The 12,233-nt window shown below is 34.9% G+C and overlaps 1 protein-coding gene across 29 annotated transcripts in view; it reads right to left on the bottom strand.

Moving 5' to 3' along the window:
• Window positions 1–12,233, bottom strand: part of ABI2 (abl interactor 2) — a 164,565-nt gene that overhangs the window by 81,602 nt on the left and 70,730 nt on the right. For 15 of the 29 annotated variants that reach the window (XM_036073866.2, XM_036073896.2, XM_036073875.2 and 12 more), the window contains exons 3-4: window positions 5,158–5,334; window positions 3,683–3,700 (exon numbers count right to left, since the gene is read on the bottom strand). In XM_036073866.2, coding sequence (XP_035929759.1) covers window positions 3,683–3,700; window positions 5,158–5,334 — 195 coding nt within the window. The remainder of the gene's footprint in view (window positions 1–3,682; window positions 3,701–5,157; window positions 5,335–12,233) is intronic. The other 14 variants (XM_036073881.2, XM_036073882.2, XM_036073897.2 and 11 more) reach the window with 1 other exon arrangement.

Genomic DNA, 12,233 nt, shown 5'->3' with positions numbered 1-12,233 from the left:
ATAAGACTCCTATGTTTTAAGCAGAAAGGAATGTCTACAAATTATATAGAAATCTCCAAAAAAGAAATATCAATATGAGAAGGAAAAACTACAGAAAGGTTTAGAGAAAAATCTAAGCTGGACTGTTGTTTAAAAAAAAAAAAAAAAAAAAAAGAGCAGGATTTCCCTACAGAGAGAGAAGACGACTACGTATAGTCTGTATCTGGATGTGGAGTCGTGAGGATGGGCAGAAGCTGTGCTCAGGCACCTCTGGGCCTTCATTCACTGTCCAGTATTATTTCCCATAGTCCCATCCAGGACATAATTCTTGGGCTTCCTAGAGGCTCTATCCCTCTCCTCAGGGGATATATGTTCCTACTTCAATTCCCAGGGCTAACAGGAAAAGGACCAGCAGATCTTTTGAGGGAAATCAAAGCTGTAATCTGGAGTTCAACTATGAATTCAGAAGGGGTAAAATTTTTAGTAAGAGAAAGACAAAAAGCCTAAGGTACTAAGAGTCCTGAAATAATCCAATACAGATATAAGGGAATAAAAGAGTAGGAATAAGGGGGAAGAGCGGTAAAGAAAGAAGGACAAGAGGAATAAAGATGAGCAAATTTGTTTGATTTTAAAAATACTTTCTGACAACCGGCCTTTGCCAAAATAGAATTGGTGGCTTAAGATTGGAATAGGCAAAACCAGATGGGTCTCCCAAGGGTTGCTGCTTTGGAGTTTTCCCTCCAAATAATGTGTCAGATAAATGCTCAAGAGTGAACCCTCAGCTGCATGTGAAAGCTGGAAATATGAGAAGCAATTTATCATCCTTCTGTAGAGAATGACAAACACTGTTAAAGAACACACTCGAGTAAAAAACTAAAGCCATTTTTTACACAGGGTTAAGTTAAGGATCTTAAAGATCCCAAGCAAAATTTTCAAAAGTGTTATATTCTTAATGTGTTAGTTGTAAAACAAATCCTTAACCCCTCCTCATTAATTATTTAGAATCTGTTTGCACAACATATTCAACTGAAATAAATACTACACTAACAGATTAGTAGTCCTTACTATTTTTTATTAAACTAATATATTTATTTAAAAAGTACTAAAGCTTAGCTTCATGAGGGACAACTTCACTGCTTTCAAAAGAAAAATCCATTTCAAATAAAGGTATCCCAGTTCAAGGTAAATTCCATTTTTCTATGGCCTCAGGTACATATGAAAACACTTCCAATATGGCAGTCCACCCTTTAGCTTTTTATGCCTTTTGTTGTAAAAATATCACCACATTGTTTTCAAAGTTCTGATGAATTAAACTCTACAACTTGTTCTCCCCAGTCAACTAAAGAAAAAAATAACCTAAATTTCAGATGAAAAGGACCATGAACCACCATGAGAACATGCTATATAAAATGTTAAAAATTCAACTTTTAGTATGGAGGATTCTTCTAAGTCAAATCCCATGTGTATGGCCTCAAAGTGTGATCTTTGTTTAGAGTCTGCCTGAGAGGCATCAAAAGTCTGACAGCAACAAGAGCAAACACAGAGTTCACAGAGAACTGAGGAAATCAAAGTAGCAGATAATCCTACCAACAAACATCAGGAGACCTCTAGGGCACTTGATATAATCCACAGGTCTCCAAGATCAGTTGGAAACCACTGAACTAGTTTACTATCTGCAGTCCCTTCCAACTATAACATTTCCTCTTTAATTCTATTTTCTACTTTAATGTATTAAATTATTCCATTAATAACCCTTCCAAAACCACTCATGTTTCAATACCAGAATAAAAAGAGAAATGATCTGTTACATGCTGAACATTTTTTTTAAGATTTTATTTATTTATTTGAAATAGAGAGAGATAGCGAGAGCAGGAACACAAGCAGGGGGAGTGGGAGAGGGAGAAGCATGAACATTTTTTTCACTCTACTTTGTTTTGGTTCACTTAAAATTATTAACCATGTGCTACAAGTTTACAGAGCAGACAGACATTCACAAGGAGGACAGGAAGAAAGAAAAGACAGAGCACTGGTGCATTCTAGCTTCTAGGATGAATTCAGGGTACTCTTCTTACCAGGCAACTCTACCCAGATATTGCAGAAACACCTACATAGAGCCACAGTACTCACGAGTGAAGCTTTCTGGTACACACAGCAAAGACGTTAAGGAATCTAATACAAGTGTGATATTTTCTTGCTTTCTAGGGACTTCTCTCATTTCCTACTCATTTTGGTCTATCTCCCACCTGGAACAGATCCTGAATCCAGGAAGGTCAAGAAGGAATCATAGTAGAGTTTGGAGGAAATATCATGGAATAGTAGCTTAAGCAAGCTGGTCTAAACTTAAATTAAGGGGAAAAGAATTGGTCCATTTCTGTGTTTTTCCTTCAGGTAATCTTTCTGTGCACTTTTATCACATTGGAGAAAACACATCAATAGCTAAAATTTGAATATAGTATTTACAGGAAAACAGCCAAGGTAGTCACACACTGCTTTGGGTCTAGTTCTTTGTATTTAATGCAGAAGGAATATCCTCACAATTCCACATGCCCCACTCACCAAGACTGAGGGCTTGGACCCAACATTCTACTCAGTAACGAGTTTATTTGCTTGACTCCTCTAGTCACATCTCTCTACCAGGATCTGTTGAAATGTCTGTGGTCATGGTTAGTATTAGTAGCTAATGATTCAGATCTCAGTTATCTTCTTGTTACCACTTTCTATACTGAAGACATGGCAAATAACAGGGTTTTGGAAAGAAAATGTATTTGAAAAGAAATTATAAAGTTCAGCTAAGAAAATAAGAACAAAAAGGAAATACATGCTCAGTTTGGTGAAATAATTTTAGTAACCTTCTATTTAAACGCTTCTTGAATACACTTGAATGTCTTTTACCATTAATTCTCCAAAATACTAAAATGTGAAAAAACAAACCAACCCTAAAGTGTTACTAAAACAAATATTTCTCTAATTCTTAATGTGTATTTTGTTAAACACTCATGAACTTCTGATGTTTTGATATAACTAATATTCAGCTAGTAAAACGCTTACAGTGAGTTTATATTGAAATATATATCTTATATAGCAATTTGGAAAAGAGAAACTAATTTTGCTTTTTGCAAAATACATGATACTGCAACTTAAAAAAAAACTGTAACACTGAGTATTTTCCACTTCTCAATTTCTTTACATTGAATAAGAGTCAAGAGATAATGACATACCGGCCACAAGGTGTATAATAAAGCACACCATTTATAGAATAAAAAGGCTATTACACAGGGGGAGGGTTAAATAAAGCACATTAATTGGCCCTCCAATCCATAAAATAAATTCTACATTTACAAAAGTCCACCTAATTTTACTTCATAATGACATTTTATGATAGGGTAACTTATATTTTAGTTTCACAAAATATACTAACATTGCAAAATAAGCATTTATTCAAAAACATTTATTAAGCACCTAATGGATGCATCAGGCACTGTTTTAGGCACACAGGACAGGGTGGTGAACAAAACAGACAAAAAATCTGCCCTCACAGAACATGAAGACACACCACAGAGTTGCATGACAAAAATTTTTTAAAATTAAAAAGAGGAATTATTTGTTGATTTTAGAAGGCCAAGTGCCAAATATCTCTTCACTCCCCATATGTAATATTCTACATAAGAACAAAGAATGGAAATCCAGCCCTGGAATCTCTTACCTTAAATCTAAGCAACCACTTAATGCATAAATGGAGCAAATAAAAGAGGTAAGGAAAAAAAGCATTGAAAGGTTAGTTGGAACTTCAGGATGTGAAGAGAAAGGAAAAAACAAAGAAAAAACAAGTTAAGCATTCAGCATTAAAAAATAATGTTTCAGTAGATCATAGAAAGAGTGGTCAAAGCAGAATGTGTCATGAACAGGAGGGTTTTTTTGATGAAATTATATGACGTTTTATTCAAAAACTTAACTTTATTAAAGATTTCTTCAAATAGTGACCCCTAAACACTAAAAGTCCAAATAACAAGAAAGACTACAGAGTCCCAAAAGAACAACATTTTACTTGAATTAAGAAAGAATTGGAGTGGGAAGGAAATCATGTGTTTATTATATAAGTGGACAAGCACAAATATTATGTTTTATACTCTAAGTGCCTTTTGTAATTAGATTCTGGCATTACCCTAAAATTTTCTATTAGCAGTTATTAGCCTTGAATAAATCTCAAAATTATAAAATTTTAAATATTTTATAAAATTAAATATCAAATTCCAAATAGTGCTTATATCAAAATTCTAAGAAAAAAAATTTTAAAAAGTTTACACTGTATGTTTTCTTTTACCTAGATCTACATTAAATTTACATTTAACTGATTTCTAGCCATAGTAGTAGGGTATTTTTTTTAGTTTAAGTTTGCTTATATAGACATACATCAACTGTATAAACTATAGTTTCTCACGTATGTAAATATTTATTCTAAGTCACATTTGATAAGTCATTGCCTTTCAAATCACTGATTAAGATGAAAGCTTTAAGTAACTTAATACTTAGAGGAAGCTCCAAATAGTTTAAGTATAAATACCAATGTAAATGAAATTTATATGCACCTCAGTTTTGATCATGGCACTACACATATACAGCAGACACTCTAATACATTTTTAAAAAATAGCCAAAATATATAATGGCTACATACTCAAAAGCAGTGGAAATATTAATTCACATATTACTTTTATCTACACTATTCTCACCCAAAATGTTAAGGTAAAATTATTTTAGAACGTTTCAAAGCACATGGTTGTTTATACATGTTCCTTCTGAAAATGCGAAAGCTTTGTTGATAAATGTTTGAGATAAGGTAGATACTTTAAGAACATGCTGAGTAATTTTTTAATCAGTCATATTAAATCATTAAAAGATTAGAAAAATTAGACCACACTTATTTGCCCGATCTATATGAGGTAGTCTCATAACTGGTTAAGTAAATGCAATTCATTTAAAGATGACTGTTTAAAACCTGAAAACACAGCACTAAGAAGCAGCAAGAAGGATAAAATAGTTATAGCAGCAAGGAATCTTCAGAACCACAACTGGGCCAAAACTTGGGCCTCCAGGAAAGAAAAGACAAAAGCTTAATTTTCTAAAGAGTTAGTTCCATTATGGACTATTGTTTTTAAAAGGTTGACGAAAATTATACTTACCTTTACTCCGTGTCCAATATCATCTAGAATTGTATAGTCAATAGGTTTTCTAATATAACGAACTGGTCGTTCAAGATTGGCTGGAGCAATAATCTTATGTGTCCTTGAAGTGTTTTTATTGGTAGTCAAAATACCGATCTCTCTTCTTGCAACTTTCTCTTTATGAATATCAACGGTCTGCAAAATATAATATAAACACAACACAAAAATGTATAGCTCTACTGCCCAGAAAAATCAAAATATAAATGCTCATAGATTTAACATCATTATTCATATACTTAACCCCAACTGCTAAATTTTGTCCTTTTTGGACCTACTGGCTTTCTCCATTCTTAGGCTAAAACAAGGGTTGGCAAATCATGGCTGGCAGACCAAATCTGGCCCACAACCTGTTTTTAACAACCTGAAGTGGTTTTTTGTTTTGTTTTTTACAACCCAGGAGTACTGTTTACATGTTTTAATGGTTTTTAAAAGTCAGAAGAAAAATAATGTCATGACATGTGAAAATTAGACAGACTTCAAATTTCAGTTTCTATAAATAAAATTTTATTGGACCATAGCTATTCTACTTGTTACATATTTTCACACTACAAGGGCAGAGATGAGTAGTTAAAACAAAGACTGCATGGCCTGCAAAGCCTAAAATATTTCTTAGCTGGGCCTTTACAGAAGTGTGCCAACCCTTGGGTTAAAGAATGCTAATTTTTTCCCGTCCATTAATATTTAAACTAACATAATGATAAAGAAAGCCCCAGGTATTAATTTGGTTACATTTTAAAATAACCTGTTAGTATAATTTCCATTGGTGTTCAAATGCCTTTTTATTTACAAAAAAAAAAAAGGAGAGGCCTGAATTATAAATACAAAATATAAATATAAAAATATAAAAATAGTCGGGGCGCCTGGGTGGCTCAGTCATTAAGCATCTGCCTTTGGCTCAGGTCATGATCCCAGGGTCCTGGGATCGAGCCCCACATCGGGCTCCCTGCTCCGCGGGAAGCCTGCTTCTCGCTCTCCCACTTCCCCTGCTTGTGTTCCCTCTCTCGCTGTGTCTCTCTTTGTCAAATAAATAAAATCTTTAAAAATATATACATATATATAAAAACAGTCATCTTTTTACAAAAAAAACCTTAAGTTTGCTTATATTTTATCATGACAAATACTTACAAAATACTTCATTAATTTATCCTATTTGTTAAATGTTCACATAGGATAAATATGTTTTTACTCAGTCTTCTATTTGCTAATAGATGGTGAATTTCTGCACAAACACAGATAGCTAATACATTTAAACAGCATTTTTCAAAGAGCAGGTTGTAATTTAGTGGAATGTGAAGAGCAATGATTTTAAATGAAAAAGAACAGAAATACTAGACTGTATATACATATAGTATTTTTTTCCTGAAACATTTATTTGTTATATATATAAAGATATAAAGAAATGGTGTACTGGATGCAATGTAAAATACATTTTTTACTGTGCGTTGCAGTCAAAAAAGTTGGAAAAAACCTCACTAAAATTGTTCATATCTCTCACACCATTCCTAGCACAAGCAGCAATTAACAGACACTAATTCCTCCCCAGTCCTACTTCACTTCCCCCTCTCTGAAAATGGAACCAGGTAATAACACAGAAATGAAAAGAAAAGATGATAACCATTACGACAGTATCAAATATCACTTTAAGAAATCTGAAAGCAGGGGCGCCTGGGTGGCTCAGTCGGTTAAGCATCTGCCTTTGCTTCAGGTCATGATCTCAGGGTCCTGGGATCGAGTCCCACTTTGGGCTCTCTGCTCGGTGGGGAGTCTGCTTCTACCTCTCACTCTCCCTCTCTCCTCTCTCTCAAATAAACAAATAAAATCTTAAAAAAAAAAAGGGGGGGGGTGCCTGGGTGGCTCAGTCGTTAGGCGTCTGCATTCGGCTCGGGTCATGATCCCAGGGTCCTGGGATCAAGCCCCGCATCGGGCTCCCTGCTCCACAGGAGGCCTGCTTCTCCCTCTCCCACTCCCCCTGCTTGTTCCCTCTCTCGCTGTCTCTCTCTCTGTCAAATAAATAAATACTAAAAAAATAAAAAAATAATAAATAAATAAAATTTAAAAAAAAAAGAAAGAAATCTGAAAGCTGATTATTCCTCTAAACTACTCAAGGTATGAAGGGAACTTGAAACAAATTCGAAGCCTCCTATTTCAACCAAAAGATTTTAAAAGCAACAGTATCCATAAGCTTCACAACTAGTATCTAAATGAAGCATCAAATCAAAGACTGGCCAAGGTAGTAACCTTATCATTTTAAATATTTCCTTTTAAGGCAAAAATAATCTTTGAGCTTTTTCTGAGTATGTTAAGTAAAAATTACAAAATCTGCTTTCCTTTCTAACTACTTGGGAGAGCTACTGTAACAGAAAAAAAGAAATTTATATATTAGTGATAATATTGGTATTTACTTATTTTTAACTTCAGAGAAATAAAAATCTCATTTTGAATAATTTTTAATGAGTCATCCTGAATCATTCAAAACATGGGCTAGGAAGATTTCATATGTATTAACTATGCTTCAAAATAAACAAAACCAAAGAAAATACGGTACTTTTTTGGATACCTATTTTTTATAACTGGTCTTCACCATATCAATAAGAGAAAAATTATCAGAGAATGTAATCTTCTTGAGACATTGTTTCTATTCCAGTTTTTAGAAATGTAATTATCCTATTCAAAAATGAAACCATAAGGGACGCCTGGGTGGCTCAGTTGGTTAAGTGTCTGCCTTCAGCTCAGGTCATGATCCCAGGGTCCTGGGATCGAGTCCCACATTAGGCTCTCAGGCTCCCTGCTCAACAGGGAGCCTACTTCTCCCTCTGCATGTGTTCTCTCTCTCTGACAAATAAATAAATAAAATCTTAAAAAAAAAAAAAAAAAAAAAAACATAAGAATGCAAACCCAACCACCCATAGTAGAATTCTAAGTTTACTGCAAATTAAAATTCAATTTCAAATTTTTGTGGTGAAAATATTAATAAATTTCTGGAGAATAAAAATGGGGAAGCAACTTTCCATATCCGCATTAATATACAGTTACATTTTATAATAAGCACATATTTTTTAACTGTCTGAAAAAATTGAGACTTTTTTAAAAAGCACTGAAAACATCCGATCAAGCCTGGGGACTGGAGGCACTTACATACTACTTTTTTGTTCACTTTATAAGCATATAAACAAACAGCCCAAACCCGCAGATCATTACACTAAGGATAAAACAAAAACCAATATAGCAAAGGAAAAGATCTCAGACCTATAAGCCTAAACTGGGCTCTTACAGCTTCTTGGGAGGGAAGGCAAAGTGCAAACAATGCGTTACAAGAAAACATATCCCTTCATCAGGAAGGACAATTTTCCCAGCACTAAACTTTAAAAGGAACTGGTTGGAGGAATTTTGAAGAGAAAAATGTTGCTTCTTGGGCGCCTGGGTGGCTCAGTTGGTTGGGCGACTGCCTTCGGCTCGGGTCATGATCCTGGAGTCCCTGGATCGAGTCCCGCATCGGGCTCCCTGCTCGGCAGGGAGTCTGCTTCTCCCTCTGACCCTCCCCCCTCTCATGTGCTCTCTCTCATTCTCTCTCAAATGAATAGATAAAATCTTAAAAAAAAAAAAAAAGAAAAAAAGAAAAAAAGAAAAATGTTGCTTCTTATATTAATTCTCAGTAAAAACTGAAGGCATGTTTAAAACGTAATTCTTAACAGCATACATCCATGGAAAATCAAAAGAATTTAGTTTAACCAAACTACAATATTCCTAGTTGTCTACTCTAAAAGAATTCCTACATCTTAGAAAAACTAGAGCAGGGTTTCTCAACAGCAACACTCTTGACATTTTGATAACTTTTTGTTGTGGGAGGCTGTCCTGAGTATTGTATGATGTGAAGAAGTATCCCAGTAGACCTCTAGCACTCCCCCAAACCAAGCTGTGATAACCAAAAATGTCTGACATTGCCAAATGTCCCCGTGGGGGGAATAACTCCCTGCTTGAGAACCAATGATGAAGAGGAAAGACAAATTCACTTGTCCTTACATTATGCACTCTCAAATATCAATTGTTTCCAAACTTGTTACAAGAGCTGACTTAAGAGATTAATGTCTCTAGTGACTGGCTAAGTACAGATATTTGGTGTTGTTAGCTTTTTAAAAACATCTACAATAATAAAAGTAATAAATGGTTAAGAAAATCAAAGAGCATGATTTGTATTCTTGCCATCCTACTACCATACTAGGTTGAACTGTAGGAGTTCTTGTGAACAAAAATCAAATATATATTCAGAAAATAGCTATGGTTTTATTTGGCGTCTGAATAATAACAGAGAACAAAGGAGGAGAAAATTTGGTCCACAACATTCTGAAATTTTCAGCAATCACCCACTTCAAATTTTCAAAGCTTTCTTTTGGGGAAAATCATATTCAAACTAGACAGAGTAATAGAATGAACACTCCCCTCTCTATATATACCTAACATCCAGCTTCAGCACTCATCAACTCACAGCCAACTGTCAGTTTTAAAAGAATTTTTGTAAAGCTCCTATGAAGTTTTTAATTAAAAAATATGGCTACTCTGTTTTTCTTAAATTCATAGCTTTCACTAATCACCACTGCATTTGCCTTCATAATATTCTTTGACATTACAAAACTAGAATGCATTGAAGTTAAATTTTGGAAGTACAAGTTCAACATTGATATTTAGGAAGAATTTTAATAGTAAGTAAAAAGTATTCCAAATTTGTCCTGGATTTCTGAAGTAACTAGTTATATGACAATAAATTTATTCTTATTTAGTAAAGGTCTCAATAATAGCACTTACCTGTGGCAAGTAAAAAATGTGTTTAAAAAGCAAAGACTACCGAAACTAATGCAAGTACACTTCTAATAAACACCATTGTTTTTTGCTACCTGTTAACCAAAAACACACCAAGTAATATCACTGGAACTGTGTGGACTACTCTTATTAACAGATCCTTATCAATTTGTTTCTCTATCCTTCTCATTGCAACTGCCAAGTCTGATCTCACATGCTGCAGGCTCCCCCCATGACACCTCAGCTATGCAGTGCCAAACCCAAGGCCTCTAAAACACCTATCACCTTGAGACAGTCATACTGGCTCCCAGCTCCCCTGCAAGCCTGAGACCCATTCTCACCTCTCCTTCATGGATCCAAGCACATACACAGGCCACAACAGATACCAAGAAGGTACCGTATAAAGTACTTCGTTTTAGGATTATCCATGCACTGTTGTGTCCCATGAACACAGATAATCGAGAGTTGACTGTACTGCACGGCACTACCTCGGGCAGCTGACCATCTCTGTGGGAAAACATCTGCAAACAGCTACAGTGGATTAACTCAACTAAGTTGGGTGTTTTCAAGTATGTCTCCATTTTTTTTATTAGTAAGTTAATGTTTCAAATAAGCATTTAATTATTTAAATGACAAATATGCTTTAAATTATTCATCTTCCATAAAACAAATTAGTTACTACTAAATGGTAATTTTCAGTTATTCATTTTTTAATAAAATGATATAAACTATACATAAGTTAATTTAAGAACTGTATAAATCCTACTTTCTATGCATAATTACATATTGATAGCCTTTAGTAGGATTTCCTTAATTTAAAATTGAATTTTGGGGGCATCTTGGTGGCTCAGTCGGTTAAGCATCTGCCTTCAGCTCAGGTCATGATCCCAGAGTCCTGGGATTGAGCCCTATGTCAGGCTCCCTGCTCAGCAAGGAGCCTGCTTCTTCTTCTCCCTCTGCCACTCCTCCTACTTCGGTTCTCTCACTCTCTCTCTGTCAAATAAATGGATAAAAATCTTAAAAAAAAAAAATCTTGAAGAAGAAAGTATTAGAATCATTTATTTAAAAAATAAAATAAATCTTAAAAAAAAACAAACCTGCCATCCTTGGGGCACCTGGCTGGCTCACTCAGTGGAGCATGATCTCAGGGTTCTAAGTGCGAGCCCCACAATGGGTATAAGAGATTACTTAAAAATAAAAATCTTAAAAAATAATAATAAAATTGTGATCCTTAAAATACCTAAGGTAATCCATATCAAGAACCTATCCTAATACTCCTGATGGTGAGTGTGGTATAAATTAGTACACTACTTAATGCCATATTATCCATTTACTACAAAAAAAGACTGATACTAAATATTCATAATCAATTCTATCCTGTTTTTCAAAAGCTTTGACATTTAGAGGAGGAGTTACTACTTTGTTGTGTTGAACACAACACAACTATGTATGTTCCTGATACATCTTCATGATACATAATTGGTAGAGTCAATGGAATTCCCATCCTCAGATTCTAATTAGAAAATAGTTGTTACAGGGCGCCTGGGTGGCTCAGTTGGTTGAGCGGCTGTCTTCGGCTCGGGTCATGATCCTGGAGTCCTTGGATCGAGTCCCGCATCGGGCTCCCTGTTCGGCAGGGAGTATGCTTCTCCCTCTGACCATAACCCCTCTCATGTGCTCTCTCTCATTCTCTCTCTCTCTCAAATAAAATGAAATCTTTAAAAAAAAAAAAAAGAAAAAAAGAAAATAGTTGTTACATCAGAGTGATAGAAGGTTGAGGTTAGTGGGGCACAGATTGAGGTGAATAGCAAAGCCAGCAGAATAGAAAGAAAAAAAGCAAATATAAATCAAGTTCATTTGTGAGAATCTCAAAAGAAAAAAGAATTCAAAATGGAAGATAGCTCAGAAATCATCTAATCAGTCCTACCATCTTACAAACGAGAAAACTGAAGTTCAAGTAGGTCAAATATCAGGCAAGTCAGCAGAAGAACCAAAGTAAAACCTAGACCCCTGACCCTCCCCACTCCCAAACCTATGGAGAAATAGCTAGAGCACAGGAGGCTGAAAAGTGATAAGGTTTTGACCCAGGAGACAGGAAAAAGATATTGATAAGGAAAGAAATCATATACCTCAGAATCTAATATCTCCTAGTCCTCAACCACTCTACCAGACAACCTTTACAAAACAACTCTTGATACCTACTACCATTCCAACAAACATGTGATCTTGTCTTTGACCTG

Source organism: Halichoerus grypus, chromosome 4 (assembly GCF_964656455.1).
Source record: "Halichoerus grypus chromosome 4, mHalGry1.hap1.1, whole genome shotgun sequence".
Classification (NCBI taxonomy): Eukaryota; Metazoa; Chordata; class Mammalia; order Carnivora; family Phocidae; genus Halichoerus; species Halichoerus grypus.
Note: the sequence above shows the minus strand (reverse complement) of the source record. Positions and strands in the feature narration are given on the sequence as shown.